Source organism: Anas acuta, chromosome 7, assembly GCF_963932015.1.
Source record: "Anas acuta chromosome 7, bAnaAcu1.1, whole genome shotgun sequence".
Taxonomy (NCBI): Eukaryota; Metazoa; Chordata; class Aves; order Anseriformes; family Anatidae; genus Anas; species Anas acuta.
This window is the reverse complement of record NC_088985.1, coordinates 20,919,416-20,943,934: the sequence shown is the minus strand read 5'-3', so window position 1 is coordinate 20,943,934 and position 24,519 is coordinate 20,919,416. Positions and strand designations below refer to the sequence as shown.

Below are 24,519 nucleotides of genomic sequence, written 5' to 3'. Positions count from 1 at the left end.
TAAGTTGAAGTTCATGTCTACTTTGGACTCTGCAGTCTTAACAGAATTCTAATGAATGCATTAGTAACTCGTTACACATAGTTGGATACTGAGTAAATATGTGCAAAGTTTTCAAGAAAAGTGACTGTTCCTTGCTCAGAGATCTATGGAGGGCTGAGACAGGCATGGAGGGGTGCTGCCAGCCTTGCTTTGAACAGGAACTAAACGGACTATTTCCTGCCATTGCCTTGGGGGACAAGATGCATCTTAGCTGCTTGCCCCTGCATAGATACTTTGTGTTGATTGCCATTTATTCTTTTATTGCTGACTCTGGTGATTTGGCAGGCTGCCTGTTTTCTTACCCCAGAAGAAAATTGGTTGAGCGCTACCAATAGCAAACTGGCATCCGCCGAGTTGGATTGGGCCATGTTCTCAGCTAGCACTTTCTTTAGCATGATTTTTTCCTGTTCAAATATAAAGAACTGACGAGTAGTTGAGTTGAAAACCATGCAGGTGTATTAAACAGGAACTCCGCCTGGGGGGGGTATCTTTCCTCGCTTCTCCAAGAGGAGTTGCAAAATTAGAGTTGGTAGCTGTGCAGATCACTTTGAAAACAAGAGTCTGAAGATCTGTGGTGAAAGCTGGTCCCAGCTGCTGTTCTGAAGGCAATGTGCTTTTCTAGTCTTGGAGGAGGAACCTTCCTGGGCCTCTGCTGCTTGCTGACTGGCTGTGAAACCTTCGAAGAAGCACTAGAAATGGCCGCAAAAGGAGACAGCACCAATGTGGATAAACTGGTGAAAGATATTTACGGAGGAGACTACGAGCGGTTTGGCCTTCAAGGGTCTGCTGTAGCCTCAAGGTATGCTTGGGGCTGTTTCTAAGGAGTTCTGGGAAACTTGGTGTGCATGCTGAACTGCGTGCGTAATGATGTGCTGTGTCCATGTGGGACTGTCACTCTGAATGGATCATGTGCTTTGCACTTAGATCTCTCACCTACTTCTTACTGTGTGTTTTTTCTAAGCAGGTATAAGCAATGCTTTAGCTAGCTTGCCTCCATTAAATTATTTTAAAAGTATCTTTGCTCATTGCTTTGTCTTTCCAATGTGATCACTTCTTACATATTACATTATGTCTAAAGCTGATGGATGTCAAATCCGAACAAAACTAATTATTTAATTTAATACCTTTCTAAGGGCTTTCAACACTCTTAAATGCCTCATTAAAAGGAATGATTTTCCTCACACAGCTTTGGCCATATGATGAGTAAAGAAAAGAGGGATTCCATCAGTAAAGAGGACTTGGCCAGAGCTACTTTGGTTACCATCACCAACAACATAGGTTCTATTGCTCGCATGTGTGCACTGAATGAGGTAAGACAATATATTAACTATAAGCTTAAGCCCTTTAAAAAGAGCTTACTAAGATTATCAGAACACAAAAATGCAAATTGCTGGTGTAGTAGGTATGTAATTGCTTGGTAAATACGCGTGTATTTAATGCTGTGTCTTAAATGCTGTCTTTAATTCTTGTGATTTGTCATGTATGCTGTGGTGCAAAGAGTAAGATACTTTGAGCTTTGAAAGTAGGGAAGAGGGGAGAAAAGTTGACTGTAAAGCTCTCCTTGAATGATTGATGCATAGAGCAGTACAATTGTTCTTGAACTGTACTCAATAGATATCAGTGCCTTTAATCCAAATTAATACTCTTAACTACTTCTTTGTTATTAACAGATGATATATTGTGACACTTTATTTTTAAACAAAACAAAAATAAGTAGGGATTTTTTGTGAGCTGCAAGTTGCATCCATTAGTATTACTTGGTAACTGACTGCTTTTGTCTAATCTCTATGAATTTATCTAAAATTTTGGGGGGTACATTAATGATTTTAGCTCTACAACATTCGCTGGTTAGAATAAAAGTTGCTTTTTTTTTTTAATCAAACAAAACACCAAAGAAACCCCCTAAACTGCCACCTTATGACTTTATTGTGTGCAACTTAATTTTTTACTTTATGAGAAACAGCAGACAACTAATCACCAGTAGTTTTTTATAAGCCTTTGTCATATCTCCCTCTTGATTTATTTTTTTTAAAGACAAAAATTCCTAATGCTTAATCTCTCCTCTATGGGAGAGACAGTTACTCTTTACCAGTGTTTCATTTTGCCTCTTTAATATTTATGGTTCTAATTTTTAGATGAAATTATAGGTCTTTATGTAGTATGTGGAAAGTGGTTGGACAATGGAATTGTGATTGCATACTGATAAATCTTGCAGTCAGTTCCTTTACTAACAGTTTTTAACACCTGATTTTTGTGAGCGTGAGCTCCTACCTTTGAGAAACCATCTACAGTCTCTTCAGTCTTTCTTGAGTGGTGGTGGTTGATCTAGAGCCTATTCTTGTGTCTAAATACTAAATTCTTTCCCCCTTCTGTGTCTTCACTTTTTAAATTTCAGTTTCATCTACTATGTTATGGCTCAGTCATTAAGTCTCTTCAGCATTGCTATGCTGTTCATTTTTTATTTGATTCTCCCAAGTAACTTTGTATGTCAAGTTATGTTTGTTACTAATATCCCTTTCTAGAGCACTTCTGAAATATTTTGAACGGCACAAGTCTCTGTCTGTGCTCCTATCAAATGCTACAGATAACATCCTTTTATTGTGAAAAGTGACTATATACCTTTTTTTGGCAATTTGACTTTCTCAGTCGTGATGATTCTCTTTCGGTGTTCTCTTTGCTTTCAGCTTCTTTACAGTGTTGCCTTGTGGCATGGAGTTCAAGCAGCATTGTACAGGGCTATCAAAGCATGGAGAGTTGCAGCAGGGAACCACATGCGATGCATTCAGAGGAGGAAATAGGCTACTAATGCAACTAATGCTTCTGAGTCATTGTGGAAAAGTTGCTAACTTTTTTTTGTCGCGGATGGGCTTATTTAAACTGGACGTGATCCACAGAATTTTATGGAGTAATGTGGCTTGATGTGTTAAGTATTCTTCACGTCCCAGACAATGTCAAAGCAGAATTTCTCCAACATTTGAGAAACAAATTATTCCATGGTTTTAGAGAAGAACTTTATTTAGTAGCTTTATGTTAGTAAAAAAAAAAATAAATAAAGAACATTGAAACACGGTATCACTGCAAGTCAGCTACAATCCAGATAGCATTACTACTTTCTTCAGAGCAAGCTACTATTCTGTTAAGTACTCCAGACACATAAATTGTCATTGTGAGTTACAGCTGTATCTTCCAACAAGGCTAGTGAATGAAACATCTGAGTGAGAGCTCTATGCTTAAAAACCAGTTGAATTTGATAAGTTATTTTGTGGAATGTATGCATTAGATTTAGGGTTATGGTAAAGCTCACTTTGACAAAATCAATTTATGCCCTGAAGCGTGAGGTGTTTTTTTGTGTGTTTTTTTTTTTTGCAATTGCAGCTTTAATATTGTGTTGAAAATGACTTGCATATGTGCAGAAAACATGAGGCTGGGGAATAAATGAAATATTCGTTCTGCAAAACTTCAAAGAAAAGCTTGCTTGCACAAAGTTGGCAGTAGGGTAAAAAAAAATTCCAGAGTCTGGAACCATTTGGCTACACATCATTTGAAACAGTCTGTTGTAGGCACAACAGAACTACATAAAGGAAACCAATCTCCATCATTTATACTTTCCATACAAGCAGAACATGTAAGCTGCATCTGAACAAGCCTTCTTGCAAAAGTATGTGCAAGTTGTTTCTGTGTTGCATTGGTATAGATTCCACTGTTCAATTGAATTGGCAAATGTGTATATGCTATGTTTAAAGGCATAGTATAATTTTCTACTGCAGGGTAGTTGAACAACTTAGCAAAGCCCCAGGATGGAAGAGTGTATGTCTTTTCCATGATGTTGTAATTTGGTTAGCTTAAGCAAGAGTTTCATCACCAACCCTCATCGGTTTAAGGGCTCTGTCTTTCAGCTTTGAATATTTCATCTGTTAACAATTCTAAGTTAATAGGCAAGACTCTCTTAAGAGATGAAATAGCATGCCTTCGTTTTCAAAGCCCTGAGAAATGCTAAAGCTGTTTTCTGTTCAATTCCAAAATCTGGGAAACTAACAATTTTTAACCTTGACAAGCAAAGGAATGTTGGAAAATAGTTGATAGAAAACTTGTGTGCTGACAGACACTGCTATTCTAGTAGATAATGACTACTATTTTTGGATTTAACGTTTTAGTAATTTTTACAGTCAGTGTTAAGTATTGCTTGCTTGAATTTAAGATATGAGTAGCTTCGTGTTTATGTTCAGGAAAAAGAAATTTGGGAAATGAAGTTCTAATCAATTTTATGGTACTGACTTACAGGAAAATAATCAGTTACATGTTTATCCCTCCTTTGTTAGAGATGATTCCAGAGCTAGAACTGCTTTGTCAGAGGGTGCAGAGTCCCCTTGGCCATGTTTAATAGCAACCTTCTGAAACTGGAGAAGCTCTTATTTTCAGCGATATAATTTACTAGGAAAGCGTATTGAATGCATGCTGATGTGTCTGCAGAGTATAAGTGGATAGATGACTACAATCCTGAATTATTTAATTAAAGTTTGTGTGTTGCTGTGTTTGATTTGAGAAGGATGATCAGAAATGAAACTCTTAAGTCACTGGAGACTGAATAAATGCCTCACTGCATCTGGATACCAGCACTGTCCGGTACTGAGCCTTCAGGTGAAAGTGTTGTGTGTGGTGTGTCACACACACAGTACCGGACACTACAAACCTGCTGTTTGTAGGGAAATAACTGCTGCAGAACAGAGTGCCAGGCCTACTCAGTGCTTGGTAATGCTGGTCTCAGCAGGTTTTTGCTGTTAATTTTCATTAGAGGGTTGTGAGGATGTGTTCTAACATTCCCTCAAGGCTCCTTGAAGAGCTTATGTCTCTAGGATTTGGTCTCCTACCAAATCTTCTACAGCAGTTCTAGTGTATGGTGAGCATCACGTGCAGCATGCCAGCTCAGAATGCACATACAGATGTTTTTGTGCATAACTGGTGCAACAGGGTCCAGTAAAATAGTTACTGGCATTAAGTACCAGAGCTGTTGGTAATGAACCCCGGTGTGTACGCAAGTAAGGATGTGGTATGGCTTTTGCACTGACAGTGTGGCACTGATTGTCTGGAAAACCTAAGCTTCTTTATAAATGCTGAGTGCAAGTGAGCTCTGAAACGAAGGAGTGCGATACGCATGAAGTGTCATGTTGGCTATGGTTCACTTGCTTTTTGTAAACAGAACCGCAGTTGAGATAATAGGTACTGAAAGATGATTCATCCACTCTCTAAGGTAATTCTCGTCAGATACCTTTCAGAGGTTCTCCACGTGTATTCTCCAGTGCATCTGCGTCATATACAAACAATGAATCCTGTTTGCTGGGAAGGTTGTGGGCTTCTAAACATGCATTCACCATCTGTGGTACCAGCCTCTCTCTAGAAAAAAAAAAACAAAAAAAAAAACTTATTTTATTGCAACACATCTACTTAGTGGTCAGTGACTAAAATTATTTGGGGGCTTTTTGGTCTGGAGAATTTAAATGTAACCCAAAATACCCGTATAATTTTATAGCGGAGACAGAAGTATATGTTGAATGGGACAAATAACGCAGCTGAATGTAATTTTTGCTGGTCTGCTTTTCAATTTTACAGAACATTGACAAGGTGGTGTTTGTTGGAAACTTTCTCAGAATTAATATGATTTCTATGAAGGTGCTAGCATATGCTATGGATTATTGGTCCAAGGGACAGCTGAAAGCTCTGTTTTTGGAACATGAGGTAAGGAAATAAGTGTTGAAATTTCTTCTATTTATAAGGGAAAAATTCTTGTGGTTCCTTACTTTTTTGATGAAGTTAAAAGGGAGAAACTCAATGGTATTGCTTTGAAGTGAAAGCAAAAACTAAGTTCTGTATAAATACCATTTAATTATGAGTTCTTTTAAAAATATCCCTTATTAGCTCCATGGCTTTACCACTAATCTTGTGGTGTTTATTGCTAAACATCACACATGCTTCTTGACCCTACTAACAACTGTGTTGTGTGTGGCATTATATATGAGCCTCAACTAGAATGAATTTCAGCAAGTGGTTCTGAGGGGACTGTCGGATGGTTATGTTCAGAATGGAAACTGCACTGCCTCAGCACACCATCACTGTAGTGGTTCTGTTGTTTTTCAACAGTTTTAGAGAACTGTGTGAGGTTTCTCACGATAAAATGTTCTGCTGGACCTAAACAATATTGTATTAAATCGTAATTCAGATAGAGCAAATGCTTGGCACAGTGGGGCTGATCTTGTAAGAAAGGTCTTTTAATTGTCTTACTAAAACTGAAAGCTTTGCATGATCATGCTTCTGTCTTATTTTGGAATTTGATTGCATTTTGTTTTGTTTTTGCTTGTTTGAAGGGTTATTTTGGAGCTGTTGGGGCTCTTCTAGAATTGCTTAAAATGACAGATGATCAGTGATGAAGCTGTCTGAAGAGATTTTTACTGCAGATGCTGCTGGATAAGAGCGGAAGCCACTACAAGGATGGAAATGAAGCCATTATGATAGTTCTACCTGCTGGATTTGTAAATAATTTAAAATCCTTTTAGCTGATCTCTAACTTCTGGGTTTTGAGCTTAACTTCAAAATTCATACGGGGAATACTGAGATTTTTTTTCTGTACACTGTATTTTTTAGGGGAAAAATGTGCAACGTGGCCAAACATACAGATTTTATGGAATTATTTTAAAAAGTGGATACTGTTCAATGTAGGACCTGTGGTACTAGGCATCTGCTTTTCTTCTGGGGTTTACTGATTAGTGCGGTAATTTTAACTTCATTTAGTAATCACTCTAGGAGATTTTTATCTTATTTTCATGACGTTTCATGATTTGTTCTTGGTTTCAAATGAAACTACAAAGCTGATGCATTTTACTGTGAAAACTAGTCATTGATTTGTTGCCTTTCCTTTCCTCGTTAGATGAGACACACTTTTATTTAACAGCTTTCCCTCACCCTGCCAAAAATAAATAAATAAATGAGCTGCTTGGCAAGACTGCAAGAAAACCTGGGGGGAGTGTGTGTGTTTAAACACTAAATTTTCAGTGCTCCTGACTTTAAAGATCAGGAACAGACTGGTAACTGGTTTTGCAGTACTGTCCTTTTTATTGGAAATTGTAAACAATGCAAAGGAGAATTTTAATTATTGGCTTGATACTGAAATTTGTTTCTTTTGAAAAAACTCTGATCTATATGGAGAGTTCCATAGTACAGATGTTGTTTATGTATCGTACATACTTGGTGTTAGATGACAAAGGGAGGAGATTGTTTCAATTTATTTGAAGACTTTTCTGCAGTTTCTAAGTTGATCATAATTGAAAACAACTGATAACTGCATTATTCAAAGCCCAGTTTCTAAAACTAGAAAATCACTCACTAATGTTTTTTTTGGTTTTTAAGCTAATGCCAACTTTCCCTCTCGAACACTAAGGTTTGAGTGTTTATTCCAGTGCAGTATTTTCTACATTGGTTTCATTGGTGGACCTCTCTAAATTTTTTCAGTTGAATTGAGACCACTTTGAAATCTGTGTACTTGATTGCGCATGGCATGTATGAACTAGCTTTTCCTAGACACTTTGAAGGCTCATAAATCAGAGGCTGAAAACCAGTCCATAAATTATTTTGTCTTGTAAAACTGTATGTGATGTCACATAATGTAAAGGGCTCATCAGAGGGACAGTGTAAAATTCAGACTTACGTATTATCCAATATATTTTTGGAAGGGGGTTAACTCACTTTTTTAAGTCATTAATTTCCATATCTCACAAATGGTGAAATGAATTCATATTAGTTGAAGTGTTACCTTGTCTGATGGAAATAAAGACCACCACTGTTTTGACTGTTTTAATGCATCTGTGGAATTCATTTCTTGAAATTGGTTATATGAAATGCATAACTGTTTCATGGCACATGGCAAGTTACTTTCATGATAACTCTTTGGTACTTTTTTAAAAAAATCTTCTGTTACATTCCTTTCGTCTTTGAAGCTGTAGCTGTTCAAAACTGTTTTTTTTTGTAGTTTGTAAATAACTACATGAGAATGTTAGCATGTTGTAGTTGATCCTTCCTGTAACACTTCATGGGAGATGAGTGGCATTAGTTCTGCTCAGTGCCTCTCATTTTTCTTGAACGAAATGAAACTTACTAGTTTATTTGTGAAGTTTTACCTGCAACTTAAGGATTCTTCTTTTTCCTCAAAGGAATATTCAGAGGATACAAAACGGTATATACAATGTCATATGTAGAGCTATTTCAGTTTCTAGAAATACTGGAAAGAGTTTAGAAATGGGATTTTTGAAGTGTGATCTTTGGTCATAGAATCTTCCACTGGTGTTGATCCAGGACAAGATAATTCTGGACTTCTACCAGGTGGTGATAAATGTTTGTAAGCCTTTTCCTTCAGAGGGGGGAAAAAAGCAACACCACATTTTGGTTCTTTTTTTTTTTTCTTCTTGTTTTTATTTACCAGACTAGTGTTGTAGACCTTCAAGTTCATTTGGTATGCAGTTCTTCATTCCTGTGTGAAGCTACAATGTCAAGTATTATTGACAATCTCCTAGTGAGACAATTTGAGAACTGTAAAGCTGTTTGAACAACAGTTAGTGTTTTAGTTCAAAATATGATGAACTGCTTGTTGTTGCTCTCTCCTCTCCCTTGAGTGTTGCTATCAGGAAGTGTAAGACAAGCAGATTTGCTAGTGGCTGCTCTTACACAGTTGTCACCTGCCCCTAGTGAGGGGAGAAGGTCCAGGCAGCAGAGCAGAAAAGACGTGTGGGTGGGTAAGATGGGAATGTTGTTCATGTGCCTACATACTGCTAATGCTGTCTTCACTTGTTTTTTCAATCTGATGGTTGCTTCTGGAAGTCTGTGGGAAGGAATATTCCCCTGAAGGAAAGAAGGATTGTCTTTCTGTAACAGTTGCAATAACTCTGAAATATCAGGCTGCTGTCGGGACTGCTTAACCAACTCCCTTTCTTCCACCCACTTATTTAATCTAGATTGTGTCAGTGTGCCTGGTCTTGCCTAGCAGAAATCAGATGAACATCATTGTTACTACATTCAGTAACAAAAATCATGTAGGTTACGTGTAGAAAAGAGCTCTAAAGATTTTCTTATGGGTAGTTTACATTGTATCAAAACTACTATTTCTCTTTAATCAGTTTTTATAAAACACATGTATAACTTTATAGCCTTTTAGTTCAGTTTGCAGTTTATACACAAAGGAATAAATGAACGAGCAGAATTTTTGCCAACTATCTTTTCATGGCTCTCTTTAACCAGACTTCAGTGTTAAGAGTTGCCTGCACTTCGTAGGACAAACAGCAGAGGGAAGCATTACATCAGCAATATAAATGTGCTTTGCTGAAGGGAGAGCATAGGGCAACTTGGGGAGGGGGGCGGGAAGGGTATTTTTTTTTTAGTTTTAGTTTGTTTCCCTCCCTTTTCCTCCAGAAAAGATTTGATCTTTCCCTCCAAAGTCTTTTTAGGAGATCTGATTTGGGCATGTTTGTCACTGATATTCCTCTATTAGCATTTATAGTTACGTGATGAAAGAATGTAAGGTTAAGTAAACAAATAGGAAGTATCGGTGCTTTTAAATGCAAATCTTCAACAAAAAGATGCAAAACTCTTGGAGGGGGGGGAACCCACAACCTTAGCAAGTCATTCAGGAAAATACATTCATAGACTGCAATATGAACAAATGCAGGCTTTGCGATTGAAGAAGGAAAGCACAGTTCCTAACATTAGCTGTAAGTTTCGGAGGACTGTCAGTCAGGTAAGTTAATCACAGCAGTTTTAAGCAGATCATGGAATGAAACTAACTTCAAAATGTTGAACTGAGACTTAAGGTACTTAATATGCCAGGTGCCACAGCAGAGAGACTGGGGGGAAAAATGCTCTGAAGTATAAAACACATTGAAAAGGGTCTGAATAGAGTCTTACTTGATGATGTGGTGAACAAAAGAACTTTGTGCTTTTCCAATAAGTGACACAAACTGGCATTTTGAGCAAGCAAAGTTCTGTCGCACCACTGTGGAAGGTCTGTCTAAAGAACTTTGAAATAGCAGGTCCTTGAATCTTTGTGTTTTGAGAAGGGTGAGGGTGAAGGAGCAGACTTCTGGGGAAGATCAGTGAGTCTGCAGGTTTAGTACATATTCAAAATGCTTGTTTCAGTATAAATTGATGAGGTCTCTTAACAAACCAGGCTGTGTTAATCTAGCTTGTTTCTGAATCATGCTAAGGTTAAGTGTTAATGTGAGTTGGAGTAGAGTGAACAGGATTCCTTGTATTCTCTTGTGATGGCTTCTGCCAAGTTCCACCGCTTTTGGTTGTGAACACTTGTTGAAATGCATGCTGCTCCCATTGTTCTTCCCCACACCCTGATTTTTAACAGTTTTGATGGAAAGTCAAATTATGTCCCATAGGAAGAGGGATCTGTGCTTTAAAGTGGAGTTTTTGGTCTAATTATTGGGTAGAAGTTGTAATTTGGGGCTGAATTTAGTGGCTGAAGAGTGAGAGGTGACTAAGATACAGCACTTAACTGATCAGACACGACAGAGAAGACAAGTACGGGATGCCTGGGGACAGTGCAGGAATCTGACTTCCAAGACAAGCGGTGTGTCTTGTGGTGCATTCCAACCTCAGCAAAACCGTCCTGGTGTTTCAGTGGTATCAGCACTTATGTTCCTGTTAGACTGTCACAAGATACTCGCAAGTGATTTTTGGCAGAACACAGCAGAATTCTAGAGATGGGAAAACCATATGGGGTTGAACTGGTGACAAAATAAACATACATGATTGTTTCCAGTCAGAAACAATCCAGTTCTTCTACTGGGATTTGTTTTCAGAGTACAAGGTGTCTTTTTCATAGCCTGTATTTTGTTTTATCCCAGATTCAAAGACCACAGTCTCTTGTGTATTTCTACCTCTGGGCACCTGGGAGGTAGAGAACATCTGAACTTCAGAATGTGCTGGACAGTGAGTGCTTGTTCAAACCTAAAAAAATGAATCCAGTTTCCAATTCTCTAAGTATTACTAGTACTGACTGAAACTCAATTGTAGCGCGAGTGTTAGCATGTTCGGAGGAAGAGATGTAGGGACTGTGACACTGTCTGCAGTTAAGTATTCTTCAAGTCTCCCATACTAAATCCCACCAAAAAATCCCAACAGAAAGAAGCATAATAGAAATTTATCCTAAATTGTAGGAGCTTGGAGAACCTGTTGACTACCTTGGGATTTGATATCTTCCTCCTTTGAAGCAAGAAGAGGGATGGCACCTGAAAAGGTGGAAAAGAAAGGAGCAAAGAAAAGCTGGGGTTCACGAAAGGGGAAGCTAGTGAGCCTGGGAAAGGGGCATGGCAGTGGTACTCGGGGTTTATGGTGGGGGATGGCAAGGATAAGGTGGGAAGAGTGCTGTTGGTGGTGTGGCAGAAGGGCAGGAGTGAATGGGTTGCTGTGAGCTAAATAAAGCACTTACTGAGTAGTACTTGGCTTGAGCACCTCTGAGGAAAGCACCCAGTGATCTCTGCTGCAGAGTTATGTCTTCATCTAGGTGCAGATCTGCTCTCCAGAGCAGGCAATCGCCTGGTCTCGAACATGGCTCATCTAGTACGTGAGAGACACAGTAGAGGATGTGCTGGCCTCAGAATGGTTTTTACATCAAAACCAGTTACATTGTATTGGCAGAAGCACCTCTCTTCTGGCCCGGAGCGTGGGGCTGTGCTGCGGTGTGTGCAGCTGTGCACAGATATGCACCACAGCTGGCTGTTGCGAGTGGTCCTGGGGCTGCCCGAGCCCTGGGGCATCTCAGTGCAGCCACAGCCATGCCGGGGCAGCTCCACGCCTGCCTGTTTTATTTCTAAACACATGAACATAGCTTTGGAGCACCACGTTAAAGGGATGGTTTAAGGTTGTAAAGGAGGGCGACAGCCTGAAATGACAGTGTCATGCTGAAAACAGCAGCGTGTCACCCCCTGCTCTCAAGTGGCTTCCTTTACTTTGTTTACTTTGCTGTGAGGGATCAGTGTGCTTTCTCTCTTCAAGCTGGTCAGCTCACAGTTGTTCAGCTCTTCTGACTCATCCATCCCTCTGCGAACTTCCAAGCGTGAGCAGGTCTGACACAACCCAGATGTTACTCTCTAACAAATGTGTGTGCATCATGAGTTAAGTTCAGCCCCGGTACTGAGTCTCCATTCCTGCAGATGCAGGATGTGGCCTCTCCTCTGTATTAACACTTTCTCATGTTAAACTGTTTTTTTCCACCAAGTAGCACCTATTTTTCCCTTACTCTTTTGTGAGAGGAACTTTGCCGGGTGAGGGAATACGTAGCCTCTGCTGCATTGAAAGCATCAAGGAACAATGCTTAGACAGCGCTTCATCGGGAGTGATTGCTGCTTTGGTGATTGCAACAGAGACATCGGTGCTTCAAGCAACGAGATGGTGTGGCTGGTGGTATGTTGAGACTTGCCATTTTTGTATTCATATCTGCTAGTTAATTGCTCCCAAAATAAAATAGCTGGTCTCAGCTTGCAGGTGCTCACAAGACAAACGCTAGGGATGTCTGTGTAAAGACAAGGAATACCTTGAGCCAGTAGGAAAAATGTGCTGATCAATGTTCTTTCCTACAAGCTTCTGTAACACTTGTATCAGCTGGGAGATTGCAATCTAAGTATCTTGTATAAATTGCTAAATCATTACCAACTGGCAAAACTAATTTATCTATTCTGCTGAACCTGTCCCCTCTCTCCTCCCAGTGGCATTACTAATCTGTGTGATGATTGACAGTGTACCCTTAGTCTGGGGTGTGAGAGCCATAAAAAGTCTGAATACCTCTTTTATGAAACATAGCAGTAAAATGGGGGCATGGCAACCGAAGCTATGAAAGAATCTTTGGAGAATGTAGCTTGGGCTTCACCTGGAGACTGAAGTAAAAAAACAAAACAAAACAAAGAAACTGTAATTGAGAACACTGAGAATGCTCTTTTGTATCTGAAAATTGTGTACTTCTTAAAAATAAAATCCACAATTCAAAGAACTAAATGAGCAAACTAATTTTACATTTTTGAAGGTAGCTGGCTAAATGAAACTCAAAATGCTGAATGTATTTAAGATTTTGGTTCCTTTTAGCAGAATTGTTGTGTGGATTTGTGTGGTTGTTTTTTGTTTTTTTTTTTTTTTGAGCAACTTCACCCCTGGTGTTATTTGACTAAGTAAATAAATACATGCTGTTCTTAAGACATAGCATGAAGCATGCTGTTACCCAGCTAGCATTCAGTGTATTGCACTTGGCTACAAAAGGCCATACACAAAATAATCCAGAAGTTTTTGAGACAAGCCAAAAACAGTTTCCTACATTTCCCAATGTTTGTCTTTTCTTTTTAGCTTAGAAAGTAAGCTTTCTCTCTCTCCTTCTTTCCAAATATAGGAGGCTTGAAGTCTCTGCAGCAGATTCACCTGTGCAGTGTGGCAACTCCCTGCGCATACCTGGCTTGTCTTTTTGAAGAAGAAAGAGCAGTGCAAGGGAAACCAATGCTGTGTTCTGCTGAAGGCTGCAAGCTGACCCAAACCCATCTCATGCTGCAGCTGCTCTTTCTCTTTTATAGGTAAGACAGAAAATATTCAGGAAATAATCCTTTGTAAGGTTTTTCTTTCACATCCTTTGCTCTCATCACACTAGATATTGCATCTAAGAAGAATTAATCTGAAGAGGCACTAATGCCTGAAAACGAATTCACTTACTCATGAAAAGAAATGCCAAAGCATCAGTTACCAGTTGTAAACTTAGCAGCATTAGCTTTACGGCAGTTAAATGATGTAGTTACTACTGTTCCCTGTCTCTGTAATATTTTAAAAATTATGTGAGCAGCTGAGTTGAGGCTTCCAGGCAGTTTGCAGACCCAAGAGAACAGAGGCTGCATTTACCCTGGCCCACTGGAGAGCGCTCTAATGTGCACACACATGGGACGTCAGTTGTTCACAGACGTTTTTTCAGGCCCACTGCAGTGTCCCCCAGCCTTGTGTAATATCTGTGTAGTTGTGCAAGATGCCCAACATCTGTGTACTCCTACAGCAGGAAAACCTGGTGAAAAGGTTGGTTTGTGCTGATCTGGAAGCTCTTGGCCTTGCAGCATCATACTTTCTCCTCCCAACCACCACTGTCACAAAGAGCCAGGCCTTTGAGCAGTTTTTCCCACTAGATGGCATCGCCAGCCCGGACTTCAGCTCCTGTCGGCGGCTGGGAGTACACCGGGGCTGCGGTAGGGGCTGCTCTTGGTGGGGTCTGCTCCCGGCGGGGTCTGTCTGGGGCAGTCACATAATTCACACACGTTTCAAGTCGCTGCTCAGTATCCACGATAAGACACCGCTGAGATCCCCGAGACAGCTTGCCCAGCTGCTGCTCTGTGGCTGGTGGTGCCCGTGCAGCTGCTGCGTTAGATGGTGGCAACCTCTCTAGCTTTGCAGCCACATGGCCGGTGCTAAGGTGCAAGGCCATGGAGCATCAGTGTCATAATGTTTACCAAAACGTCTTGCTACACGGAGCAGGTTTTCGATGTACATTTAGCTGGCGGTGGTTTAGGTATCTGTCTGCACATGCCCAAGTCAAAGAGAAAAAAGCAGGGGTGGTGTAGGGAACAACCCACTTGCACACGAACAGAATTTAAAAAAGAAAAAATCAGCAGGAAGGTTTTGTGTTGCATAAGTGCCCCTGGAACTCATCTGGTACATCTCCAAGTAAAACAGCACTTTGATGCTTGCAACTTTCTGGGTAGAATGACAATATTATCCGGAGTTTGTTAGCTCTGTAAATATTTGCTGTAGATATTATCAATGGGCATGTTTTATGTAAAGAAGTATAATAATGTTTAAAACAAAGAAACTCTTCCCTGGCCTGTAAACACAACAACAAAAAGAAATTAAGTCATAAAAAATATATTGAAATTAGTGATAGCTATTAAGTCTATTAAGTTGTGTGTTTTACAGGTGAACTGGAGCAAAAAATGCCCAGAGCCGCAGTATACCCCAGGGAGGATGAGGTGCAATGCCTGAAAGCCTCAGCAGGAGTGGTGTCCGAGGTACAGCCTGGGCTTGGCAGGTAACCATTCTCTGCTTTGTAGAGCTGTGGAGAATTGGAGGTGGCTCACCATCTCCTCTTACTTGGCATTGTGTACCAGTTTGGGGAATAAGACAAAACTTGCGCTGTCTTCAGGCTTTGAAGCCCAGCTCAACTTTATGCAAGTTTTTCATAGGGGCAGAGTTCTTTGTGCTTTTCCCCAGAAGTCGGTGGGGGTGAGGTGGTGGGTGATCAGGGTGAGTTGCTAACACCTTTTCTGCAGAACACAGCAAGCCAAACTTGTCATCCAGCAGGGAGAAGAGAAACATAATGCCATGAAAATTTGTATGGAAATGGTTAGCTGTCCTCAAACGGGCGCAACCTACAGGCTGTATTTGGTGTCACGTTCCTACATGGATTGAGACAGCCTGAGCCTCTGGTCTGCAGTAGAGTGGACGTGGAAGAGAGACGAGTGGCTGTGCAAAGGCTTGTTTCCAAGTACAACTAATTCAAATTGGTCATTCCTATGCTGTGAAAAGTTCCAATGTCTAATTAAAGATTTGGACTGTAGTTGCAGAGGCGGAACTGAGTGAACTATAGGGACTACAGTTTGTCCAGCCTGTGCTGTTTTTCGCTTCATTTTTGGAGATGTCAAGGAAGCTGTGTCCCTTTGACTATAGGGTGCCAAAGGTGGTAGGTCCAAGTGTGAGTGAACAGATTAGAAAAAGTGACTCTGTACAACTGGCTGACTGTCAGGGAGGTGGAAGCAGAGGGCAGAAGAAGGAGGTTGGTGTCACTTACAGTGCATACCCTATTGTCATTAATTTAATGCAACTAATTGCGTACAAAGGCTGATGTATTAAAAGGGCATACTGGCATAGGAAGTCCACTCAAGTGTACCACGGTACATAACTGTCTTCCAAACTGTAAAAGCATTTATCTCACCCGTTAAGTTCTAGTGTTGCAGTTTATTTTTTTTTCTCCTTTGGAAAGTGGGAGAATGCGTAAAGGTGGTATCTTGTTTGCATAGGGACAAAACAATCCCTTTCCCAGATATGGTGTCCTTACCTGGCCAGGCAGTCCAGGTGAGGGAACGTGTCCTTTGATGCCTTGATGACAGCTGTCCTGGAGGAGTGATGTATGTAGTCCTGCCACCCTGAAGTGATTACGGTCTTTCCAAGTGAGTTATATTGTTGCTTATCAGACAGTGGGATGGATCATTTTTCTGGTGTCAGCAGTTGAAACTTGCATGAGAAAAATGTCCTGGTGGTAATGAGAAGAAGCTTGTCATGAATGTGTAAAGCAAGTATAAAGCAAAACCTTGTAGTCACTGGTAATCACTGGTAGTGTTGCTCTGAGAGCCAAATGCAGTTGTGTCTTTTGGTGATACCTAGTTTGTGATGCTTCAGTGCTGAAAATGAATTTGTATAAAAATTAACACAAAAGCTTTTCACAGTTGCAGTAGTCCTAATGGCCAGCTAAGCAGACTGTGAGTGGTGTTACAGCCTCTGTGTGTTCCTGGGACGTGCAACACATGATGCGTGTGCTTCTGTGGTGCTCTGACCATATCCTTCCCACACCACAGAGAAGGAAGTATTACCTGTTGTTGACCCAGCATATTAGCAGACAACATAAATAACCACTGCCGTTCTCATCGCTGATGGGGAGTTGTCATAGAGATGCTTCCAATGAGATGTTCTCTGAGGAGTTTTGCTGCAATGCTGAGATCCCCAATCTCTTGCATGGCAGCTTAATGCCCAGGCTGTCTTGTTTGGAGCTCTCTGTTATCTTGCAGTGTTATGCAGCACAAATAAAGCCACTTGCAATTACATGAGAGTATGTTTTGGCAAGGAAAATCTTTGGATATGAAGCACATTGAAGCATTTAACTAATATTAACTTTTCTTTTTTTTTGCCAAAATACTATGGAACTGTAAAAATAAAAACCCAAACCTCACCAAGAAAGTAAGATCTGCATTTGTTCTCATTCAAGAACAAGTTTTCATTACCCATACAGTTGGTTGTGAAAAACCTAGCCCTCCTCCCTGTGGCTGCTGTGAGCTACCACGCACCAGGATCCTAGGGAGGGTGTGCACAGGTGTTGCAGGTTGCCCAGCACCCTGCTTCATCCTGCAGCGTGCCAGAGGGGGAGGCACTTTCAGACCAGCCTCTGCTGGCCCCTTCCTGCCTCTGTATTCTCCAGAATAGCCCTGTCACCTTGGAAAAGGAGCCTCTGCTAGCTAATAACCCACCCCAAAGCTGCCATGCTTACCCAGATTGTGTGTACTTCCTTTTGTTGAAGGATTTTGAGCTTTCCCTGGAAGAGCGGCATAGCGAATGGCTCCCAGCCCCCTGTGCTCCATCCCTGGTTCACTTCTGGGTGCTCTGCGCTTGCTCTTCGTGGCAGTGCTGAAAGGCAGGAACCAGGCAGTCCTTGTCAGGCAGCAGTGTTCGGGAGGGAAGGAAAAGGTCCTCTTTTATCTTGGTTCTCATGGAAAGTGTCACTGGACGTCTCACGTCCCTTCTGAGCAAAGACCTGTTGTTTCCCAGATCACGTCTGAAAGCCCACGGGGTATTCAGCAGGCCACTTAGTTTATCTCCCTTGGATAAACAAAAAAAGCTGCTGGAATTTGAAACTCGTTCCAAGAGTCTAGGGTCCAAAGCCTGCTGAAATCCGTGTGAGTCCTGCCCCTGGCCTGGGGCTTTGACTTGGCTTTAAGCATTTCACAGAGCAGCGGCAGCACGGCTCCTAACGGGGTGTGCGGGACTGGAGGCCACCTGCGTGCACAAGTCGTGGTGCTAAGTCCAGTCTGAGCGTTGCCTGGTTTAAAAATACCTCCTCAAGTGGCAGGGGAGCGCTCAACCACACACCCCGGTGCGAGCTTCGCCTGCGTGGGGAAGAAAGAAAAGAAAGGAGGGGGTGGAAATAAGAGGTGGGTGCCCGGGGCACGGGGAGCCGCGCACCGGGGGCAGGTGGCGGGGCGAGCAGGGAGCTGCTTGCTGCCTCGGGGAGACCCGGGGGGGCTCCGGGAGGGGGTGTCCCGGTTCCTCCGTGCAGCCGGGACGGAACCGGGGCTCTCCGCTCCGCCCCGGGTCCGCGGCGGCCCCGCTCCGCCCCGCCGCGTCCTGCGCTGGGCTCGGCGGGGCTGCAAGGGCCGCAGGTAGGGCGGGGGGCGCGGGGCGGGCGGGCAGGCGGCGAGGTGCGAAAGGCTGAAATGCAAGCCTGGAGTGCGGGGGGGCGGCAGGAGCCGCGCCGGAGAGGGAACGGAACAGCCCAAGGGTGCCCGCTGAGATGGTCCTGCACCGCTCACCGGGTCCTAGGGGGTAGCTGGGGGGTGCCGGGGGGTCCCCGAGCCCTCTATGGGGCTGCCCCGGGTCAGGGCGGGGCTCAGGTGCGTGCCTGCATCGGCACCTGGCTCTGCGGGGAAATAACGCCCCGGAGGCGCTATCCCCGCGGCGGGCTGCGCTCGGCTGGGGGCTCGCCGTCGCCAAACGGGCGCTGTGAGTGGAGTGTCCGGGGCGGGCTGGGGTCTGCCGGCAGCCTTTGGAGCGAGCTGATTTCGTGAAGTTAGCAGCCCGGCCGGGCTGGTTGTTGTTGTAAGCCTACTCCCGCGGCGGCGATGAGGAAACGTTTCCGTTAGTGCTGGGAAATGCAGGGGCAGCGCAGAACTTAGCGAAGTGGGGCAGGATGGCATTTTGCTTGGTGTTTTGCGCTGCGCCTCGTTAGGGCTCTCTTACTGCTCACCTCAAATCCTCGGCCGTTATGGTCTCTTCATGCAGAGTCCGTGTGGTTACATATTGCTTATTCTCTTTGCTTTTATTTTTCACTTGCATCGTACTTTAGTTTACTTTCCCATCTTTTACAGCCATGTAGTGGCAGCTGCATTTTAATCGCGGGTTTCTCAGGGCTTCCCTTCAGGGCTTCCATGTTAACGATTTGAAAATTCAATCATTAACTTCTGCCTTACACTCCGCTTGCAAAGTGATGACGACAGGAGAACCAGCGCAGCGTGTAACTTCATCTTACACAGCTTCACCAGAACTTGGGGGGGGGGGCTTCAGAAGCCTCCCTTTCCCCAGCTTGTCCTGCACTATGCGTCCTGCTGCCCGAGGAGTGACCGGCTGCAGCGGGTCTCTGCCTGGGTGTCCTCAGTCCGTTCCCTCCTGCGGCGGTGAGGAGCAGACCGAGGAGACCCCGGGGATCCATCCCAGATCTGTATTCCTGCGCCAGCATCCCACGGCTTGGGCACGGGCAGGGGGGAAGATTTTTGAGATGTTTTGATGCAAACACAATTGCTTTCTCAGGGAGAAATTTGGCCTGCGTTTCTGTAGACAACCGTGCTTGCGTAAGCAACCCCCTGCCACCCTCGGAGCCGTACTAGTACAGCCCTTTGTGGGACTGGTGGAGAACCTCATTGAGGAGCTGCTGCAGGTTCAGGAGGGCTCCTGCTCCGTGCTGGTTGGTGACTTGTAGCCCCGACCTGGCTGGCGGTGGGCCCTGCAGACGGCTGCTGCGTTGGGGCCGGGGGCAGGAGGTAAGGGGTGTGCTGCTGCTGCTGCAAGATTGTCTTATCAAGTTGTGGCTGGTAGTGGACAACATGCTTCTGGCAGGAGCATGACAAATGTAGCCGAACGCTCAGATATCTTAATGAGGTTGCCTGCATGTGCAGCTAGCTGTATGCACAAAGGACAGATCCTGTACTTCTGATGCAATGCTGAGTCTTCACCTAAAGGTATTTATTTTAGTGTTGTAGAGCTGTGTCTTTGCATAAATTCAGAATATGTTTCCTATACTATTCTCTTGTGAAGTATGAGGGTTTCAGAAGCCATTTTTTCCTGGCACATAGACCTAGGCATCATAAGGGTTTTATGAATCGCTTTATTTTCTGCTGGATAGACAGATACCTAAAATTCTGAAAGGGAAGATTAAGCCACTCCTGAGAGGGTGCCTGTAATCACAGAATACAACTGTCACCTGCATGCAATTTATTCTCTTCTACAAATGTGTGTAATTTTAAATATACTTTTGAATGTAGGGTAGACCCACTGTTAAATTGTGAATGGCAGATGTGATTATGCAAGCAGCACCATTTTAACTGGTATGGTGAGACTGAACAGTCAGTGGAGCGTAAGCTTCCTATAATATGCTGTAATTTATTTCAATCTGAAAAGCACTGCTGCTTTTGCAAGTACTTTTGGGACTTGTTCTCACTCTTAGTTATGCACCTTGTTTAACTGTCATGATCCTATTGCAGCCACTAAGAAAGCACTCAGAGCACATCAGCTTCTTCTGCGTAGCATGTGTGCATTTGGAGAATGATGGTACACTTTATGTTCATGGAACTTGAAGGAGTGATTACTTGTTATTGCAATCTTCAACAGAGAAAACAGTTGTGTTTTTTTTTCTTCTAACCTAAAACATTGCGTGAGTTAAGAAAAATGTTATCTTTACTGTTTATCCTGCAATTGCAATTTGGATTGTTATCTTACAGTCTTATGTAGATATGTTTAAAAAAAAAAAAAAGAAAAGGTAGACTTAAAAACATAGATTGAAAATATGTTAATTTTATCTGCTCTTTCTAAGAGGAAAGGAGTCTCTTGCCGGCAGCCATAGGAGAGACAAACAAATCTTTCATGTGCTGTATTATTGCCTGTATTAATTGACAGATATTGATGTGTCTGTGAGCAGCAAAATTGCAAGCTACAGCCTTTCTGCATGCAGTAGGCTCCCAGCCTGTGATAGGGGGGAATTTGGAAAGGTATAATCCTTTAAAACCAAAGCCCAAGACATCCAGGCTAATCACTCAATTTTTCTTCACTGAAGCTGAAGACATTTGCTGTTGAGCTTATTGGACTGTGGAGGCAGCTTTGCTTTCTTCTCTGGAAGCTGTCTGCACCTGTTCTGCTGTAGTAGGTGGTAGAGCTGGTGCCAGTGGGACCACAGAGCAATCGAGCTGCTCTGGATGAAGATGCCCACATGGATTGTCTCCTTGTCTCTCTTAAGCTCGTAGGGTACTGGATGTAACTGCATGCAGGGTAAGTTATGATCTTCTGTATTTATCTTTCTAGCAAGACAGGGCTCTAGTTGGATTTTGAATGCAGTTCTGCAGCCTGTGCACAGCCTTCGCTGTGGTGAGGGTCTCTGTGGGCTGGGTGCTTGCAGTTAGCCCTGCTTTGTGCTGTGCCTTGCAATCCTGCAGCACCTGCATTGCTTCAGACAGAAATGGGTTTGCAGTGTGAAATTCTCTCTGTTCTTCCTGTCTTACTGTATGCACAGGTCGGTGTAAGCAGGGACATCAGCTATTTCCTGCTGAATGTAACAGGCTCGTGCAGTTCGTGCATCAGGGAAGCAGGCACAAACGTGGGCAGCTCATGAAATGGCAGCTATGTTTTCTTGTATGGGGTCTCATTCAGCTCACCCGGGAGTCAATGTTTTTCAGGGACTGTTTACTGAGTAGAAATCTGCTGGAGCTAAGGTTCCTCATCCCCCCTGCTTTTGGAAGAAGCATTCTGTTTCCAGCCCTGGAGGGAGGATTGGTGCTGTTTGCCTGGCTGTTTTAGATGATGCCCATCTGGCACTATCATAGGTACTGTGGCAGCACTGATCAGGATCCCGCAGAACCCAGAAACAGCCTGGTGGCACATGCAGCATCTTTCCTTTCCCCGTAAAGACAAGATCCCTGCTTCATCCCTGCTGAATTTAAAGCTGTGCTGGCCCCAGAAGCAGTAGATCATTATTTTGGCAGCAAAATAACACTCGGTAGTAAGATGAGCCAGCAATTTGTGGCAGCCTTATTCCCCAGAGTCTGTGACAGCTGAGGATTGTCGCTCTGCCTCAGGGGAACAAGATAATGTATTTTGTTAGTGAGCTGGGATGAGTTTACTCTTCATTAGTAAATTTAATCACTTACTTTGCATACAATACAAAAGCCATTGAAAAGTTGCTTCTCTGCTGTGGTTCAGCGTTGGAGAGTTGTCGGCTACCCACAAAGCAGCATGTGCTTACTTCCTTTCCTTGGCACTTCTAACAAATGAAGCAGCACTTTCCTGCTGCTGTTTGTTTTGTATGTCATATTTATTAGTTTCTGCTTGTTTCATTTGATGGGGCAATGAACCGAGAAAGCAGTAACTGTCTTTAGCGTTTGCTTTTAGTCAGTTACTGCATTTTATGAAGGGATTATTGGACCCTTTCTCTCTTCTTCTGATGGTTTTATTGTAAGATAATTTTATTGGCTTTGGTATGAATGTTGTTTCAGGGTGTGATGTAAATAACAAGTGTGAACGGAGGTAAAAGAGACCATTGCTACATGTGTATTTTATGCCTGGTATATGTTTTGGATGTATCTCCACATTCGTATGCAGGAAATGGATTTGCAAGATGGTGCAAAGTGTAAGTTGGGTAAGTCCACCTAAGTGAATTGAGCTACAATTAATGTAAAAACAATGCATCTGAGTTAAATTGTACTCCTAGAAAATGCTTTTACCTATTAAACATTGATTTTCATTAACCATTGTGGTTATCACAAGAATCTATTAGGGTTCTGTGGAATATTACCCTTGAGTGCTTTCTGAATGGTAAGTATATTGGTTGCTGCCAGAAGATCATCACAACAGTATCCAGAAATAATGGTAATGTTGTAGCCCTTAGCCAGATGTGGATACGTAATTATAACGTACATTATTGTTGTCTTAGCTCGCTGGTTATCTATGGAAAACTAATTTGACACCCTTCCCTTCCCAATCGCAGAACAGTTTGTATTGGAAGGGACCTTAAAGCTCAGCTAGTTCCAACCCCCCTGCCTGTGGGCAGGGATGTTTTCCACTAGACCAGGCTGCTCAAAGCCCCATCCCATTTGCAGAGTTATTTGTGCGCTCTGGAAGGGACTGGGGATTGTACATTATCCTTCTGTTAGAGGCGAGCTGGCCTGTGCTTTTCAAGAGCACAGAAGAAGTGTCTCTCTTGGTCTTGACACTTAGTGATACCATCAAAACGATGTCCACAGCTTGCCAAGAGACATGACCAAGCTTCTGGGTTTCCTTAGCTGTCTGTTTGGTAGTGTCCTTGGGGGGGTTGTGTGTACACACCACTTATACTCCACTTCTGGATTAGCAGTGTATGTGTTTGAATTTACTTTGAGCATTAGATAAGAATGCAGGTGGAAGTACAGTAAAAGAAATTTCAGTTCTTGATTAAAAAGTTGGAGGCAAAGTTCCAGACAGGAGACAAACAGAAGAAGAAAATATTGCCTTTCAAAAATTAAAGTTGTTTCTCATCTGTTCATAGAATCCTTGGGGCAAGTTTGGGGTACAAAAATGGAGAAAATGTTTCAGCTAACTACCTAACTCTTGCATCCTCTCCTCTGCATAGGACCTGAAAGTAGTTTTGGAGTTGGGAATGTAAGTCCTCATCCACAGTCCTCAGCAGGACAGTGCTGACTTTGCTCTCTCTTTGTTCAGAATGGAAACAGTCCCCTCTCTTTCATTCTCCCTCCCCCCCAGTTCAAAGCTTCCTTCCTTCCTTCCTGCAGTTTCTGGATTTATACCAATGTGGATGTGATGACTCAAATTTCCCAGATGTGAAATGCAAATGAGGGAAGTGGGATCTTTCTCTTGCCTCTCTGGGGGTTTCTTGAAGTCTGTGATGCTGCTGAGTTTCCTAAATAATATGTCCCTCCTGCATTTTTGGTTGCTGTTATGGCATTCAGTGAGTCTTGTCTTAGAGCGTTCATTGTACTCGCGTCTTAAGCTTGTTTGGCTTTGAGAGATTCTTGAAGACCATGCAAAGCTTCTTAATGTAGTATGTTGATGTAGGCAAAGACCTCCTGCTCTTGTCAGTTTTGGGGCTTAAATCTTCAAGTATTCATGGCTGACATCAGTCTTCCTCGACAGAGGGGTGTTAGGAACTTGTTCAGGTAACGTGCTGGTTCGTATGCAGTTCAGAAGCTGGTGGGACAGGGCTGTACACTGTTTGTCTGTGGTCCCTACGCCAGCTCCTCTCAGTTCTGTCCCAGTTTGATGACACTGCTATGGGCTATTTGATCCTGCATGAAATTCCGGGCATTACTCATAGGCTTTCTCCAGGGTACCTTGTTACATGGAATGGTGACATCTTTGTGTTTGTTCTTCTTTGGAGGCTCCCATATTCAGCCTAAAATGCTGCAGCCAGCCTCAGTGATTTAGGCTGAAATTTTCTGGGCTAGGGACATCACGCTCAGCCTTGTCTCTGCAGGTGTGGCTCAATGTCAGTGTTCAATAAATATCCAAGACTTTGAAGTTGCTCTATCTGATCTGCTTAATCTAACAAACCAAACCAACAATGCTTTTTCTGGATGAAGGCAATAGGCATTTGGGAAATTTCTTTATGAAGTATCCCATGTCTGCTGATCCCCCTTTTCCCTCTTTACTAAAGTTCTGAAATAGCCTTTCTTTAAT

General features: G+C 42.8%; 2 protein-coding genes and 1 long non-coding RNA gene across 12 annotated transcripts in view; 2 read left to right on the top strand and 1 right to left on the bottom strand.

The window, feature by feature from the left end:
• Positions 1-7,885, top strand: part of PANK1 (pantothenate kinase 1) — a 43,462-nt gene extending 35,577 nt beyond the window's left edge. For all 5 annotated transcript variants that reach the window (XM_068687974.1, XM_068687973.1, XM_068687971.1 and 2 more), the window contains 4 exons: positions 662-838; positions 1,226-1,349; positions 5,647-5,772; positions 6,399-7,885. In XM_068687974.1, the coding sequence (XP_068544075.1) occupies positions 662-838; positions 1,226-1,349; positions 5,647-5,772; positions 6,399-6,458 (487 nt within the window). In that variant the 3' untranslated portion in view covers positions 6,459-7,885. The remainder of the gene's footprint in view (positions 1-661; positions 839-1,225; positions 1,350-5,646; positions 5,773-6,398) is intronic.
• Positions 4,487-17,815, bottom strand: LOC137859201 (uncharacterized). 2 transcript variants are annotated; one of them, XR_011098189.1, is made up of 3 exons: positions 16,689-17,815; positions 16,157-16,351; positions 4,487-5,430 (listed from the first exon to the last, which is right to left on the bottom strand). It is a non-coding gene; the product is annotated as an uncharacterized lncRNA (long non-coding RNA). The 2 variants fall into 2 exon arrangements; XR_011098190.1 differs by having other exon boundaries at positions 17,360-17,815.
• Positions 17,816-17,822: 7 nt separating this feature from the next.
• The window catches only part of SLC16A12 (solute carrier family 16 member 12), a 48,524-nt gene continuing 41,827 nt past the window's right edge, over positions 17,823-24,519 (top strand). The window contains exon 1 of one of the 5 annotated variants that reach the window (XM_068687969.1): positions 17,823-18,020. Coding sequence is in view for 3 of the 5 variants with exons in the window: in XM_068687966.1 (XP_068544067.1) it covers positions 19,073-19,259 (187 nt within the window). In the remaining 2 variants the exon portion in view is untranslated. Of the gene's footprint in view, positions 18,021-18,110; positions 18,249-18,582; positions 19,260-22,327; positions 22,487-24,519 lie in introns of those variants that run through there. The other 4 variants (XM_068687970.1, XM_068687966.1, XM_068687965.1 and 1 more) reach the window with 4 other exon arrangements.